The 18,468-nt window shown below is 36.9% G+C and overlaps 1 protein-coding gene across 5 annotated transcripts in view; it reads right to left on the minus strand.

Annotated features, from left to right (window-relative positions):
* Window positions 1–16,561, minus strand: part of LOC149027033 (E3 SUMO-protein ligase SIZ1-like) — a 52,842-nt gene extending 36,281 nt beyond the window's left edge. For 2 of the 5 annotated variants that reach the window (XR_016173926.1, XM_089158356.1), the window contains exons 1-7: window positions 16,227–16,561; window positions 15,861–15,991; window positions 14,921–15,001; window positions 14,067–14,109; window positions 5,585–5,660; window positions 4,944–5,106; window positions 1,608–1,738 (exon numbers count right to left, since the gene is read on the minus strand). Coding sequence is in view for 4 of the 5 variants with exons in the window: in XM_089158356.1 (XP_089014482.1) it covers window positions 1,608–1,738; window positions 4,944–5,106; window positions 5,585–5,660; window positions 14,067–14,109; window positions 14,921–15,001; window positions 15,861–15,884 (518 nt within the window). In the remaining variant the exon portion in view is untranslated. The remainder of the gene's footprint in view (window positions 1–1,607; window positions 1,739–4,943; window positions 5,107–5,584; window positions 5,661–14,066; window positions 14,110–14,920; window positions 15,002–15,860; window positions 15,992–16,226) is intronic. The other 3 variants (XM_089158378.1, XM_089158365.1, XM_089158386.1) reach the window with 3 other exon arrangements.
* Between the last annotated feature and the right edge of the window lie 1,907 nt (window positions 16,562–18,468).

Here is an 18,468-nt window from a genome sequence, read left to right on the forward strand (position 1 = left end):
TTTGGCTCCTTCTTTCTACATTCTGATTCTTGCAGCAGATCTGAAAACCAGAAAAAGAAAAGAAAAGAAAGAAAAGCAAAGAATCAATAAAGACTGCCAAGAATTCTTCAAGAATTCAAGAAACCTTCCCATGTCTTTATCCATCACTTTTTCATCATTCCTAAAACCTTCCCATACCCAACAGTTAGGCTCCTAACTTCCCTTTAGGTCCCACATCCATTACTCGTTATCCAATTTGGGTTTGTTAAAACCCTAACACATCCCATATTTCTTTGTTACAAGTTACAAACCCTAAATCCCAAAACTAGCCATAAGAATTTGTTAAAACCTTAAACATCCCAAAAACCTACCCATAACAAATTTACCCATCCTGAAATTATTGCTAAGATTTCCCATAAATTCTGAACCCATTACCATCACAACCCCTGCAAACCATTTAGGTTTTGTTAATTCCCATCCTCACCTAGGACCCAAATTTAACAATATTATCCATCCCATCCTGATTTGATAATTAATTGCTGGTTCTCAAGAGGATTGATTCACCCTAACCCTAACCCTAGAATTGGGTTTACATCACCATGCTCCTCTCCCACCCCCACCCCTCAAAAAAATAGTGGGTGCAGCAGTTATTGAAAGATCAAATCACATGTACAACAGGAATAAAATGCTGAAATGTTCTCTAATCTCTCATCAATGATCAAAAAGGTAACGAACAAACCAATATCAATTAAGAATGATCCAAAAACGCAATGAAATTCATTGGGTTTCTATCACCTTCAGTATGTCAGGGATGCAACGTACATGTCAACTGTAGAGGACTATACTCTTTCCTACTTTGAGAACAATGTATGCTGGCCCCATTTGACTTCCAGTGGGATCTTTGATGGCATAGTAGGTGTTAATAGTGTTACCAATTACTAGACTATCCTATTTGGATTTTAGGAGGATATTGAAGTGATGATCTCCTCCAAAATTAGGTACTTAATTATCACATATACTTGGCAATACAGTTGAATGATTTATTCCATTACTTGACAAAATAAAACTATGTATTAAATTATCATGAATCTTGACTATATGTTTAAACTATTAATTCATTACTTGCTTAAATTACCTATTATCTATGTCCTCTAGTACTTCAAGAACGTGTAAATGTCTGCATATACATTCAGATTCGACCATATATTGGCAATCAAGACTGTGGATCCAAAATACCATTCTGGATTATGTAGGCTGCAAATAGATCATATCAAACGTATTTGTATGGCCTAAATTAGGAATTCCATGAAGTTTCTGGCCTTTATTGGGCCTAAAACCCATGCAATGCCCAACCAAATTTGGTAGGAAAGAACACAAAAAATCACCAAAAATTTTGGTACTTAGGTCAGACACAACCCCCCCCCCCCCAAAAAAAAAAGGGGGGGGGAAGAAAAGAAAAATGAAATGAGTTTTCATACCTTGCTTACAAGACAGCACTATACAAAACATTGAGATGGAGAAACATTTAAAAAAGAAAGGGTATACAGATAAATAAGTTAATAAACCATGAAAACCATAAGTCAAAAAGAAACGTTGAAAAACCTAAAAGGAAACAGAGTAGGACATACGGGTCAGCTCGACTGATTCGGCAAATTTCACAGTAGAATTGAGGTGGAACTGGTGGATCACTCTCCATAGGTTTCTCTGGAATAATAACACAGCTAATATGTTGCCAGACATTGCATCGTGAATCATCACACTGCAAAACATATTTAAAATTATAAATCAATAACAGGTTTTGAAAGTGAACAGTCAATAAGAGGAAGACATGAACTTAGCAAATAATACCAGAAAAACCAAATAAAGCATAAAGAATGTTACAATACAAACCTACTGACTGATGTAATAGTGGAGTGCTAACATGCATGAAAGAAAAAAAGTACAGGTATAATTAAGTGCAGTTAATAGGACCATACGTACATGCGAGGTCATTTAAGGGGGTACTAACAGACAATTTTTATTATTCATGATGCAAAACATGGTCTAACAGAAATGAGCTATTGGGCTAATAAACTCTCACTTGAAAATGATTCTAGGAGAAGCTGTGAAGAAAGATATGCATAGCTTAGTACCAGTAAGGATGACTTGGAGTAAAGCTGATTGGAGTGAAAAGGTCCATGTAGCCGACCCCATTTATTTGGGATAATGTCCAAGTTGAACAAAAACTCATCAGAGTGAAGGTTGTCAGAGCATATTCATACTCAACCTCAAAACTCCATACAATTTTATTCGTGATGCATGAAAGATAAGATAATTGATCAACAGAGGGAGAGAGAGAAAAAAAAAGATAAGATCACCCAACATAGGATAGTACCCCAATGCTGGAATAGACTACTAAACAAACAGAGTGAAATCATGAAGAGGGCAAACAAATTAGATAATTTAGCAACAATGTGTGGACCCTCTTAATAATACAAGATCTTTAGCAAGAGTGCACAACCCTAGGCCTCCAGTAACTCAAACAAAGCATCAGCAAAGACTCTAGTGAGCACCTTCCAAATCAGACAATAAAAAATCAGACCACCTTGACAAAAGAATGATGACACATCTACTGCAACCAGGTTGCATTGACCTTGAATGGAATGGAAAAAAGAAAAACAAAATCCTAAAGCTCGAAGTAATCATGAACTAACTAGGACTCTTAGCAATTTAAAACTAACTAAAACTAATCTTCCAATCTTAAGTATAATACTCGGGGGAAAAAAAGAAAAAAATTACATAATTATCCCATAAAATAACTATGAAAAATCCCACTTATCTATTAACAAATTATTTGAAACTGTTCACATCACTGTAGCGTGAACAGTAACCAAAATCCTTTTTTCACTAAACAGCTGCAGTCTTCATCACAAATTAGCTGGCTATTGGCCCACATGATGAATTGTTCTCTCCTACAAATCAGCAAATGATTTGCAGATAATTTTGGGAATTTCCCTTCAAATCATTTTTCTTCTTGGCAATCAAATTTCTCAAAAATAGATCTGTTAGAACCCCCCCCCCCAAAAAAAAAAAAAAGGTAGAAAAAATTCATGCAATTGGAACCCCATCTCAAATCGTGCTGCATCACACTAACAGAAGGTCAACAACTAACAAAGGATGGCAACAAAATGACACTAACCTTGAGAAAGAAAAGCTTGAAACCACAAACAGAAAACCCAAGAACCAGGAAGTAGAAAGAATACTGTTAGCCCACAATTCCTGACGAAAGCCTAATCAAGTACCCACTGAAACAAAATCTGACATCATGGGTAAATCATAAACATCATGATACAACCAGTGGAAACCCCCTCCCCCTTTCCAGAGAATCCCTTTCTTGTGGCCCCTCCAGAAAGACCGAACCTGGCCAGGGGCAAATTGGGCTTTTTGCCTTCTTTTTTGGAGTCCTAGTGAGTCTTGATAGGTTTGGCATAATTTTTGGAGTCCAAATCTATTTTAGTTTGTTATTTCAGTCCTTGTTTGCTTAGTTATTGACAAAGTCGCAGTCCAAGTAGGAGAGTCAAGTTGGAACCTTATTACAAATTGGACTCCTCCTTAAGTTAGGAGTTTCATTTAATTCTGCAATTATTAATTAGTTTGGGGTCCTTGCACATAGCCTCCTTTAATTGTCCTAGTTGAGTTCAAGTGTGAGTTCTCAACTTTTTTTTAATCTTATAACAAATTGGACTCCTCCAGAAAAACAGCCCTATTCATCCCCCCAAACCCTACAACTATAACCCTATTTCCCATATCAGCCTCTCTCTGCTTCTTTTTTTTCCCAGGAATTTTTGGACTTTTTCTCAGACCTAAAATTTAAGATCAGATCTACGGCCATCTAACCGTTAGGTCTGTCCCAAAATTTTAAGAACCCCGTCACCCCCAACCCCTAGTGACCTTACCTCTTAGTTTCAGCCCAACCAGACCAACCAAACCCTAGTCTAAACCCTAATTCCTTCGGTGCCCTAAATTCCCAAAAGCCCTATAAACCATAGCCTTCTTTTACTTAGATCTTTCAAACCCTTCACCGAAATCTTTTTCCTTTTAGAATCATCATCCCCAACCCCTCCTTTACCTTCGACCTAAACTCTAACCCTAGCCACCCCCAAAAACCCTAATTCTTAATAAAACCTAATTTTGCTCAACCTTAAACCTAAGTTTCAGTCCTGAATTTTAATTCACAGCAGGGTTCAGATCTGGTAATCAATAAAACCTAGACCCTAATTTTACCCAAACCCTGTAGGCCCTATTCCTAAACCCTAAACCCCTCAAGAGAGCATTATACTTGAATTGCAGGGTTATAAAACCTTAACTTTACTGCTGGTCCACTTGGATTGATCCTGAAGACTGGCCCACAATTTGGGGTTCACATCACCTCACTCAGAAATAACAAGTAAATTAGAAGCCTACCGGTTCAGCCCATTATTATGATCACATACAAAGAACAAGCTAAGAACCACAAGGAAAGCAACGATATCAGCCAACCAAACCCCGCTTCACCAAAGGATCAGAATAAGCAAAAAGAATCACTTCCTATTTATCTTTGAACACCAATCCAATGCCTAATCAGCCAAGTCCTTATTTCCTTTACAAACACTATCCCATGAAACAACTCCCACAGATTTAAGACAACGAGGTCTAGGAACAACAGAAAAATTACACAATAATTTTTTGGCAGAAGTGAATGAGTCCCTTACAAGTTACAAGTTAGAGCTGCACCAGAAATATCATGGGGTTAAAAAGGGATCCAACCTAACTATTCAGTTGTTGACAATATGATAGATTGTACAAAACCTACTCTTGTAAACATGGCATGATCTGACAACAGAAAAAACAGATAAGCAAAATGTATTAACATACTTACACTAACACAACACAAACACAGACACCCCTCCAACAGAAAGATCACAGACAAGGCCTGATGGTCTAACCTGAATCATTGACTCGGTAGGCAATGAACTTCCACATGGACAGCGGATCTTCTGTTCCAATTGAAAAGAATCATCAACTTCCTCTCTATGTTTCATGTTATTGACATCCGAGCCACTATGTCCCTTTGAAGCTAAATCAGTAGCACCAGAACTTTGCATTTTTCTGGCAGGAGTAGATGGTGTCAGTATAGAAGTAGCAGTTAGAATATTGAATCACAACATAAAGTATAGGCACATATTACAAAATATGTAGAAATATAAACAGATGCAAACCCAAAAGTAATATAAGATATAGAAAATATGAATAATGACAACGGATTCTGAAATCCTCAAATAAAATACACTCAGAAAATTGCTGAAGTTGCTGTAGTATATCACATGTTAAACTCGAAGTTCTTCTTTGTGTGTGGGTAGTTTTAAGGTTATGTAAACAAGGTTCACTTACGGTTCATACAATGAAAGACAGTGCCCCACAATGGCAAATTATATGCAAGGCATCAAGAACTTTACATCTAGTTAGTTTGATTTATTTAATTTATTTCAAGAAACCTGGATTTAATCAATAATTTCACGCAATATATCAAGAGCTTCAACCTAGTTGTACATGGTTATCTAAATACTTTTAACACAAGAAAATTTACCTGTGGATATCATCAATAATTTTAGCCACTCCCTCCTTCCCAACAGGATTTTTTCTAGGCCAATGTGCCTTGGGAACTGTAAAATAAGAAGAAAACTTGAATTGTGTGCTGCAACATGGGTCCATTAAATCCAAACTTCAAGCTCAAAGGAGAAAAATAGAAGTTCAAAATAAAAAGTTTCGCTTGATCTCGTTATTTGACATAAAATAATTCCTTCAGCTGGAAGATACCAAAAAATGGAATAATTAAAGTATAACAAGCAAACTTCACAATATAACAAGCATAATCTAAACATTTTAGACAAGAGAAATAAACAAACAATAAATTTTGGAAGATAAACTTTACTAGTACAGATAGAATCTCCACACACATAAATACGTAATAACAAATGAAGAATTTGCCTTCACATGCCCTCATGTTGTAAAAGGTTCCTAAATGGTTCACCATTTTGAGCCATGTGAGCATATGATGTCACAATTCTGAATGCTGAATAAAGACAAGATTCAGATTAGCTACATGCAAATTTATAACGTAATTCAATTAAACACCCTACCGTATATTGACATGCATGCATCCTAATGCAAGAATATCTATAGATTCCCAATGGAGGAGCCAGACCATTCTTATATAACATGTATTAATGTATATGGAGACTAATTTTGTAAGCAATACTATATATATTGGGAATCTAGACCATTCTTATATAACATGTATTAATGTATATGGAGACTAATTTTGTAAGCAATAATATATATATATATAAAATTTAATTTTTATATAAATTACCGCTGAGATCAGGGAAGTTTAGCTAGTAAGAGGATATTTTGGTGGATCACAAGTTGATATCAAAATTAGGTTATGGAAGCACTATGAATTGCAGTGGGGTAATATTATACTTTAATTTTGGTCGAAATGTCTGCATTTTTCAAAAATGAAAAGAAATTCCAATTATTTCAGAAAAGTGTCAAATTTCGACCGAAATTTCAGAGACTTCGACCGAAATTTTAGAGATTTCGACCATTTAGGCGGTTTCGACCGAAATTTCCACCATTTCGACTATTTTGACTATTTCGACCGAAATTTTGAACATTCGAACTTGTTTTTTTCTTAGTTTTTGTTGATTGCTATCCCATTTTCACCTAATTTCCACAAGTCCTTTGCCTTCAAACACCTCTTTTGCTCATTTTTTTGCCCCCAAACACCTCCTAAGCCACAACAGCTACAAAGGAAACTCCGGCAACAATAGCATGTGAAGCATAAGCCATACCCAACAGTTCCAAACTCCCTTTTTTTTATTTTTGTTTTTTTTTTTTTGGTAGAAATTTTTGTTTTGTTCATGCCTTAAATGATCTTGTATTGACTTGAAATTAATATATGTTTAGCCTAGGACTATGATCTATGATTGTGTGTTGTCACTTATCTTTTTATTATTTGCTACCATTTTTTCATTTTCTGATTTTAATAATTATTTTCTAAAATTATGTATTTTAATTTTATGTATATATGATATATAGGCTTTTCAACTTAATATATGTGAGACACCATCACTTGATCTAGTTGGTCATTTTATTTTGTTGATTCGTTGTATATGTAACCATTCTACCAAACAATTCATGTATGTTGATGATTCTATGCCTGTATGCAATACAGTTTGCACTTGTCTGAACCAATCATTTGTTAATATACTTGAATGATAAATTTTCAGTTTTTTTTTTTTTTTTTGGCAAAATACTAGTTCCATTGTGTTTATCATGCTTTAAATAGGAAGTATGCAAGAATCCAAATCATTTTGAGTCCATATGAGGCCCGAAATTGAAGTTTCAATTTCAAAAAAAAAAGTCCAGTTTCGACCAAAATTTCGGCCTTTTGCAAGGTCGAAATTCTTGTTTTGGTCGAATTTTCTTCCTTGATTGCTTATTGTAGTTGAAAACCCAGTAAACTGGTTTTAACTTACTAGGAAAGTTCAAAGACTTCAAACTTTATGGATCTAACCAGGTGTAAACAAAGCAACCCCACCCCCCCCCAAGATGGAAGATAAATGGATTAATTTTTATTTTTTTTGTAATTGAATTGTCTCTCCTCTATCAACCTAGTAATCTTCCGCCTCCTATTTCTCACTTTAGTCCTCTATTTCTCTCTTTTCTCACCAGTTGACAACTGCTATCTCTTTTCCCTGTTTCTCTCTCATTTTATCGTGGCTGTCACAGGCTACAATTTGACTAGACGTCCAATTTCAAGCATCAAACTAGGTAAACAAGACAACTACAGTTTTAACAAATGCATCATGTTAGAAGTCATGCTAAATAAAGGGGAATATGTTCAAGTGTAACATGGGGGTACACATGCTGATAGTGTTTACTAGCTTGCCCCTTCCCCCTTTGCTTGATTGACAAGCAAGATCATATCTAGCACTGTTTTCTTTTCAGAAAGTTTCCTTTTTGCAGACAATATTTACTTTCTATTTTTCTGTAAAGCAGTTTAGGAAAGATATCCTTAACTGATCTTTGACCAGATATTATAAACAAGTGGGAGTAGGGGAGTCTTGCTTACACAAGACCTCTCCTTCCTCCTCTCCAACATCTCTCTCATTCCTCTCTTCTCTTTTATTTGTTTCCGCGTTTCTAAACTGCTGCACTGTAAGTCTGTAACACATCATAACCTGTTCTTTTATATAATGTTTTTCTCCCAAGCCCGCCCATTAGTTTTTCGAGTTCTTCTGATTCAATTTCTGATATTTTCATTCCATTATCAGTTTCTGTTATCTTACATAAGCCAATATGACCATCAGATTTGAATTATTCTCGACAATTCACAGACCACCTAATTCCTGGATCCGTCCAGAAATAATTTCCCAGATATGATGCCTTTCTTTGGTGTAGCCTTAGAAGAACTAGGGGCCAGTGAACAGGATCTGTATAGAGTCTATAGACCAACCCAAATTAGGCTGTTTATGGATGCAGTTAGCCAAATTCAATTAGGGTGCATTAGGGTTGCACTCTCAGACGTTATCATTGTTTTGGGGTCAGTGTGTAGCAGTGTGGGTCTATCATGTGTACATTAGAAACTTAGATTTCAACATACAGACACCATCAGATCTGTGCACAACTTGGAGCATTATCCCCTAAGTTTGATTCGAGTTTCTCTGGAGTCCAGCCATAGGATAAATGGCTCTTGATAACCCTATATGTACAACAACAACATCATCAAATTCCTATCTCACCACTATGTCTACCCTATGCGCCTGTCCTAAAACCTGTGGTGTTCAAGAAACTCATCTCCTACTCCTAGTATTAGATTGGTTACAAACTTGGAACACAATCTCCTTTTACCTTCCTACACAACTTAGAACCATCAACCAAGTAGACATTCCACGACCCAAATTTGATACACTATTTTCAGACCTCCACAACATAGCTGAACTTTCAAGAGACCTCAGTTTTTCCCTAAACTCAAATTGGTTCTGATTGAGATCTTCATGTTGGCTGTCTGATGTATCCAGCGTTGGGCTCCCCAAAAATTGGGCCCAAAAACCAAATCCAACAAGGCATTCAAGGCTGGTCAAATACCCTAGGGGTATTTTGGTCATTTTCCAAAGCCCCATTTTGTGGCCCAATATGGGTCTTATCTTACTCCTAGGGGCATCAATTTGCAGCCTGAATTGTTAAAACTAGACCGCACCGGTCCGTTATAGCTCAAACCAGCACAAACCAACCTTAATGGGCTGTGTTTGGGTTGAGGGCGGTAGAGCCTACACCAGCCCGAACCCAAACCGCAACCCGTTTTATAGTTTTACATTAAATATTGTTTGAATCATTATATTACAACTAGGTAGTTGATAGACTATCAGAAAAATTGAATATGAATTCAAAGATCAAATAGTCATTTGTTAGGACCCCTTCTCACTAGCCTAACTTATCTCCCTACCAAACTCCTCAACAGCAGCAAAGATTACTCAGATTGATAAATAATGAACATGAACAGATGAGGAAGTTGAATATCATTGCATATATATTAAGACGACAATCCAACTTGAATCACTACAACAGACTCTATTCATCTGCTAACTAATTCTTGGAATGATAAAACAGAAATAAGTAAAGCGCAACTAACACGAAGGTTATACCCTTCTCCTGAGAGGCTCCCTCTCCCGCAAGATCACTTGCCTTTCTCTTCCTCCCCCCCTTTACTATTCGGCTCTTTCCCTTATATTATTCTCCCATCCCCTGGTACTCTAACAAACTTGATTCTCTTATCCACTGTCCTGCTGCCATCTGGCCTACCGTTCGTCTTTTAGTGCATAATAAAAATGGTGGTATTTGCCCACTCTTGGGTTGCCACTTGGCCTTCCTCTACACCTGCTGCTAGTGTAGCTACCACATCTCCCCTGTTTCACCTATGTTCTGCCCTGTTCCAGTCAATGTTTCTGCTGTTCTTCTCTGTTTCTTCTTTCGTTGATACACTTGTGTAATCAGGGGCGTATCATCATTCTACTACTTGTAAGGACAATTAGAAGGATTAAGTATGAATGCCCAATTGAATGTACCAAGTTTGTTTAAATTAAGTAAATATTTATCTAATCCAGAAGTATTTCCTTTAAATACCAAACTAAATACCAACCCAAAAAAGAGACAGATTTCATAGAAGAGAACAAAATCAACATTCTCACAAAGCATGAACCCAATTTCAAGACAATCAATCATAATAGCACAAATTGGAATTTGAAAGGGTTTTTTGTTTGAAATTTTGTTTCAAGAGGACTATTCGGTGGAGCCGGAGGAATGAGCTTGTAGTTTCTATGTTACTAATTAGTATCTAGGTTCTTGATTCTATAAGGTGGGTGGGATTTCTACAACGTGGAATGACTTTTCATTTTTTTAATGGAAATTGATCAATAGCAATTTTGCTTTCCATAGAATTTTGGCTCTTGTTGCAGGATGCTTAACTATTTCTTTTTGTTATTTTTATTGCATACCATAAATTGTTAGCCCAAACCGTTATTCAACCCGAGTATAAACCGTCAGCCCAAACCGCTAGTTAACTCGAACCCAAATCACACCAAACCAAAACTGGCCCGAAACCGTTATTTTGCTAACGGGGCCGTGTTTGGGCTAGGTTTTTTAGCCCAAAACCGTTAAGCCCAGCCCAAAAATGCCCCAAACTGCACTGTTGACATCCCTACTTACTCCCCACAATCCCAGGGTCAGGGATCTATCTTTATTTTTCTGTTTGAGTCAGTAGTTTAAGAGTAGTCCATTTAAGTTAGTGTTGAGTTATCGAGATAGGGTTCCCTAATTTTAGGAACCTTAGCTTAAAGTAGTTATATTTTTTTATTACTTCCTAATTAGGGGTATGAGTAGTTGAGACTTGAGAGAAGTTGGTATCTATTTGTGAATGTGATTTATTTAGGATGGGGTTCTACAAAATTAGAAACGTTTAGTGGTGGTCTTATTTTAGCCAAGTTCTAATTAAGTGGTGTTTGATCCCAAATAGGTAAAGGGAATCCTTATTTGAGTACAATTCAGTTGTACAGGCTATAAATAGCCTAGTCCAGTATTGTAAACTTCAGTCTTGATTATTGAATGAATTTGATTTGAGAATTTGGCTTTGGTATAAGTCGCAGGATCCTTTTTGGATACCCTATGGCTGGGATTTGTGATGTGGTTCTTCAATTCAAGGCTGCCATCAACCACTCCACACATTCAACTACAGATCTCAGCAAGATTCTTCAACCCAGTAAGTTAGAACCTTCCCACCCCTCCCCTGCATCTCCAGCCATTTCCCCACCCAAAACCCCCAATCACCCTCCAACCACCCTAGTCACCCTTCCCTCTTCCCCCTTTCCCAACGTCACCCTGTCCTACACCCTTTAGGCAACCATTCATCCCAGTTCTTTTCATCCCCTTTTCAGCTCCTCTAGAATCACATAAGTCAAGGAAACCCATCCCCGCCCTTAGTTCTGCAAATACAGTCCATTTACTTAAATTCTAAAATCCCTGCACTTCATCTTCTTCCTTGAAGTTGTAGAAAAATCCAGAATTACAGAAACTGAAATTTATCGAGTTCTCACAGCTAGAATCTGTTCTAGTTGAAGAAATAGGATCAGAAACAGTTCTGATTTATAAAACCAGCAACCCTAAACACTTTCCCCACCCTAATAGAGCCCTAAATTGCCCCTAAACCCCCTAATCCAAGCATCCAGAGACCCAAGTTGAGTACTGCTTCCATTCTAGAAGATCCTGAGTATCTAACCCAAAACCCTGGGTTACATACATCACCGTCAATCCTAATGAGGCGACATCAGAATCACAAATAGAAGATGCTAATCTAGGACTTTGGGAAAGATGAAGCACGAATTGAATAACAATCACCTACGGAAACATGTCAAAAGCAAATTCTTCTTTCAACAAGAATACCATTACATGGCATTTAAAGTTGAAGATCACTTAAAGCAGCCATCTATAAAGTTCAGTTCACAAGTAGGAGAGTCCTGCAAGTCTGACACTAACCACGTCGAGGTGAAGGATGAACATAAGTTTATATTACCAAAGAAATTTGGCAAATCATCAGTTTACGGAAAAGGTGTCTGCAAAGATAAAGCTAAGGTGAACGTAGTGAACTGGGGTGATAAAGAACAGAGAGAGCTTGAAGATCCAAAGAAAGAAGATCAACAGATAGAAGATGCTACTGAAGAAATCTAAATTGAAAAGACCGAAGCTGAAGCTGGAGAAGATAAGGTAGCGATCAAGAAGATCCACAAGAAATTGTCAACATTAACGATGCTGTTCTTGAAGAGGCAGAGTTCATGCAACAAATTTTAGATGAAATTGCTCCCCAAGTTGAGGACTCCATGAATAAAAAATGCAAAGATGACATTGATTCCATAATTGCTCCTCAAGTCAGGGGTCAATCTTCAGGATCCTCTTGTAAAGACCAGCAGTAAATTGGGGTTTCAACCCTACTGTTCTAAGTCAATGTATAGGTAATCTCAGTAGACAGCAGCTGTATTTGATCAGTGAAGCCCTGCAGTTAAGGGTATTTTGACTTCCAAACCTTGGATCTAGGGTTAGGGCAGAATGACTGGGAGGGTTTTCAGGGGTTCGGCCAAGCTTGCCTTGGGTCTGTTTGGAGAGAAATAATTCTGTCTTGACATATTTCTTAATTCCAGAATTATTCCTCATGGTATTTAGGCTTTTATGTTTTCTAGGGTTTTCTAGGGAAGGGTTAGGGTTAGGGCAGTGCACGTAGAGATCTTAGGGAGCTGAATCCAAAAAGGGAGTTGGATTTGGATGATTGGTTGAAGAGTCGTAAGGGTTTCTAGGGTTTGAGGGAAGAAGATGAATTGCATGTCTCTACTAAACTAATGAAAGAGTTTTAAAGCTTAGTTTTAGGGGGTTTTTTTTTTTTGGGCCGAGGGAGGGGGGGAGGGTGTGTTAGGGGAATTAGGGTTTTATGGTTGGCAATAGGTGCTGCTGCAGCCGCAGGAAGGAGGAGGGGAGGGCCGGAGGGGTTGTTTGCGCAAAAGGCTGGGGAAAGGATTAGGCTAGGGTGGGAGTTGGGGATGGACTTCCTTGTTTGGGGACGGAATTGTCGCTTGTTGACTGCAGGAAGTTGAATATCTCTAGGCTGCTGCAAGCTTGAAGAAGAGGAAGGAAGCCTTTGCAGAAAATTAAAGCTCACATAGCCGTAGGATTCCTCTTTGGAACCAATCCCTCCAACTCTTAAATCCATTTACATTCGATTAATAATCCAGTCTAATCTGTTACAGCTGAGTGGGGCTATATTTATAGCCCCTCACAAATAAGGAAATTAAAATAGGGCTCAACCAAATAAAAGACTAGTTAGGACTCATCAAGGGATTCAATTTGAAGTCTGAATTCCTTCACACTAAGACCCTCCCCACACAACAAGATGAGGGATTCTAATAAGAAATCCTAAACAAACAAGGACTTGCAAAATTAAAACTTTCTACTTTAAGAAGAAATCCAAATTCAAAATAGGATTGCATTTGGGACTCCTAATCGGGACAAGGACTCTTCCATAACTTGCTAACCAAAGACTCAAATCTCAAATAGAAAGTAGATCAGGACTCCTAAAACTAAAATGAATCTAACAAGACCAATCAGGCCTCAAGGAGGTGGTAAGATGACCATTTTGCCCCCATGAGGTTCGGTCAACCCATAGGACCGCACGTTTGTGGGTTGTTTTTCCTCCTTTTCTCTATGCTTTTGGGGCTTCTCCAGAAGGACGGTACCCTGTTTACATCATTATGTTTGAGCTTCTTGGTTTATCATTAATGTAACACGGGTACTTTACTTTCTCCTTGATAACCACCACATGTCCACAGTAGGTTTCTACATCCACGAAGTCCAGGCCTACACTGTGATGCTATCCAATGGTAACCCTTATATTTCCAGGCTGAATCATGTATAAAAGAAGAAATGAAAGCTACACAACAAGCACTATCAACTAAAATTCAAATTACCTTGTTCATCAGAAAGCACAGCTAAAATTCTATCCACAAGATCCTGCAGGACATGAGGAATATAGCTTAAAATCCATAAGAACAAGCCAATCAGACAAAACAGCTGAGTATTGAACAGTTAAAAACTTAAAATTACAGTGTGTCAATTTTGCAGTGGCCATATTTAGAAAAAAGTTATTCAAAGATCTACATCGACAGTTTTAAAGCCCTTGGGCATAACATCAACCTATTTTATAGCCTGTAGAATCTTTTATTGTTTTTTTTTTTTTTTTTTTTTGGGGGGGGGGGGTACCCTTTTATATATATCATCCCCTAACAATTTTCTCCCACTATCAACAACCAACAACCCCTAAAGAAACAAAAGCAGGCCTGCTTTTGCAGGACTTGGAAGTGGGAAGGATGGACTGAAGCCAGTTTTAAAATTCAGCATACTTTTCAAAAACTGGCCACCCTCAGACTTCAACACAAATTTTCAAACTGGCATGCCTAGTTTCTAATTCGCACCAAATCACATTCCCTATACTGTTCTTGTTAATAACAAACCAATGTTATTAACAAGAAGAAAAAAGGTCAATAAATCAACAACGTCAGACCCAAAAATGGAAGCAAACCGGGTAAAGTAGATGCAAGCAGCATGCAGAAACAGTGATGCTGATGATTCCATCAGTGCAACATAGGTTTATCACATATCTTCATTAAATAAAGATTCTAAGAGACAATAAGTTTTTTTTTTTTTTCTGTTCCTGAAGGAACAGCAGCCTATTCAATTCTGGAAAAAACATTCTTTAAAGTTCTTTTCATCTTTTTTAGGATTTGGGAGGCACAAGAAGAACACCATAGTCCTAAGAGAATACCTGTTTTTTTCCTTGCTTCGCAAGCCCAAGTTGCGTGAGTGCATCTTTAAGCTCTTTTATTCGAAAGGATGCCAGCTTATCCTGAAATGCAAATGTGACAGACATCAGTTTAGATAAGTACATATCAACAAAAATTAACAAATCCGAGCCTAGGAGCTCCTATGATATGAATCAGTCAAACAGAAAAATTGGACAGTCAAATCTAATTATTTCACATCATAGACTGGGAAAAGCCATCCCATATATGTTGCCCATAGAAGCTTTAGTATGCCTCACTGGATATGAAACACTAATCAAAGAATACAGAGGAATCAGTATAAACAGCAAGAAGCCATCCTAAATTGGGAACCCTCAATAAAAGTAACAGAAGTGTTGAGTCCTCTCCCAATAGGATAAACCTGTCATGATAAATAATGTCTATCCATTAGCCTGATTGTAAACAAGATATGACCCTTACGTTTACATGCAGCTAACCGGTAAGAGGCTATGAAATTTTTAAGAAATCGATTGAGATAATCACAATCCCAAACTGAAACCATGCTAAAAACACAAAATAAATTTAGTACAAAAATAAGGCAATGCTACTATTTGAGTGTGGAAGAGATTTTGAATGAAATTAACATAAAAAGCTCGGGCAGATAATGAACGATGGCTTTTAACACACTTCAATTGGTTCCTTGGCAGAATCAGACATCCTTCCATCAAAGTAAGCTATAAACACAGAATTAAAAACTATAAAAAACTAGAATTCTCCTAAATAAGGCGAACAAATCAGCATAGTCTAGCTGTTAATGGAGTGAGAAGAACAATATCATAAAACATGAACAAACTAGCTCACATAATCCGACATACAAGAAAAGGAGGAGGGGGAGGTGGACTGGCGATAAAGGGAAAGCGTTATGTGGTCATTAAAATTATTGACATATATTAAGGATCTCACCTTGCAACCAGATACTAAGTCCATCCTTTCAAGTAACACGAGCACTACCAAATACAGAACGCCAGAATAGTAGTAGCTTGCAGTGCACAGGAATCCGAATCAAGTAATATCACCCACAAAGAGCGATTGATCTGAGCAAAATTTAGAAATCGAACACCATAAACTCGTATAAGAATCGCCGATAACCCGAATTCAAAAAAGTACAAAAATGAAAAAGGAAGCAACAAACAAAAAAATCTAAAGTGAAAAAATGACTACATCGATGAACAGTCCATCGTCCACAGGTTTAGGATATAATAAAAATACACTACTACTGCCATCAACTGAAGTCTTGATTAAAAAATTAAAAAATGAACAACCAATTACCCCAAAACCCTAAGTTGCAGAGAAACCTGAAAAATAGAAATCAACTAGTTCACACGTAGTGCATAACGCAATTGATAATATCTTTACTGAATCTCGAGCAACAAAATGAATGAGCTGTGTGGAGACGATGATCAATTAACGACAGTTCCAATTTTCCAGTGAAACTCTTAACGTGATTTCTCTTATATCTGCCGTCTACAAACTTACTTCCGTCTCCTGCGCTTTTTTTTTTAATTTCTCTATTGATTTTCTGGTTTTCTTTGACCGGGCTGTAACGGAAGCCATGACTGCATTCCGCCTGGTGTCCAATCACAACAAGGCGGACCTGTAGGAACTTTTACAATCTAGTTAACTTCTAAGAGAAATCCGGAATATTGGCCCCTCCCGGAATTCGATGTTTATGCTGCTCCTCCGTAAATCTACCTTGTGGTTTTACCGTTTACCCTGAAAAATAAAGTAATATACATCGAGCTTATGAATAAATTTTACCAAAAAAAGAAAAAGCTTATGAATAAATTTAAGATTTTTTTTTTTTTTTTTGTATATAGACATTTTATATATTGGAGATAAGGATATTACATATGTCGTCGGTGGAGTTGAACCCACGACCATTACATGAGAAGTCGAGTTCCTAAGTCCTAACCATCTTACTACCCCTTTGTTGGCAAAACTTTTTAAATTTTTTTGAAATAAATCTGGATGATACCCTTAAGGGGTAATTTTATACATAAATGGTAAATATAACTGGATGTCAAGTTATCTCATCGTGATTGTTAAGATTTCACTAACTGTGTGATATGTTGTATTGCAAGTCCTGCATATGTGGTGCAATCTCAATTGTTACACATGACCATGTGTAGCATGGTATCTATGCCCTAGAGTAATTACTCCAAATTTTACTTAAATTGTCTAAAGACTAATAAATTTGTGCAGTCTCTTCAATAACTTGCAACCCCTTGGGAAAAAGAAAAAGAAGTGTCATCAAATTGTGGTGGTTACCTAAATTTATGATTTATGGTTTGATATTTCTTACCAAATTTTCAAACCCCACCACCCATTAATGACACTCATGAATCCCCCTTTTACACAAAATTGAAATCCTCTATCCCTAAAGGTACTATATACAATAACCTCACCCGCTAATATAAAGGCATAAAGCTATTAATTCCAAGAAAATGAATCACCCGTTGTAGCTTATAATTGTCAACTTGGGAGAACTCAATTAACACCCACACCGTGAACAAATGCCTATTATTTTTGTTTTGCAACTTCTAATGGTAACAATCTACGGTGAGAGCAGATGATTCTACGAGGCTATAGAAAGTGGGTGAGAAATCAACATTTGGATAGCTCATACTCCTGAGAGCAACAAAGCAAAACTACACTGATCGACCATTAATTTCGACCCAGTCATGATTCTTTGGCATAGAATGAGGTATAAGTTAGAACCCATTTGATAATCAACTAAAAAATATTTTTTACTGTTTTATACTTTAAGAAACAGAAAATCAGCAAAAATCATTTTGTTTCACACAAGTAGGTTTGAGTTAAGTTAAACAGTTTTAGAAATGAAATTTATGAAATTTAACAGCTTAAATAAAATAATTACAACTTTTACTGTTTTATTACAAATTTTAAATTTATCTTCTTGCATTTTTTTTAATCACAATTTCTAAATTTATCAAACACATAAAACTATTGTTTTGCACTAAAAAGAATTATTTCAGATGTTTTTCAAAGTAAAAACACTTTGTGAATTATCAAACTGATCCTTACTTTTTGGTTGGATGGTTGGATTTCATCGATATTGACAAAAATGGTCAAAGATTTCTGCGCCATTTACATTTTTTTCTCAACTGATTTTCTTTTAGGTGAAGATTCTAGAGCCAACAAACAGAGAGTTAATAATTCTTCACCAAACAAAAGGAGAGCTTTAACAATTAATTTTCTCATATCCTAAACTTCATGTACATCGTATCACCTATTAGCGACGTTTAGTTCCGATCCAGTACACGTGCCAGTGGAAATAAATCGTATATCTCGGATTTAAGTTGCAGTATTTTCCAGGCATCCTCAATTAGGTATTTTGGAATTTGACCGTTACTAGGTAATTTAGCCTTAAATATTTATACAATCAATAGAATAAAACACCAACTCCACAATGACATACCCTGCAGATGCATGCTTCAATGAGGCTTGCTCTCTTACCTCTCCTCCCCCCAACCACCCCACCCCACCCCCA

This window comes from Hakea prostrata, chromosome 1 (assembly GCF_041222555.1).
Source record: "Hakea prostrata isolate BN-2017 chromosome 1, UWA_Hpros_2, whole genome shotgun sequence".
NCBI lineage: Eukaryota > Viridiplantae > Streptophyta > Magnoliopsida > Proteales > Proteaceae > Hakea > Hakea prostrata.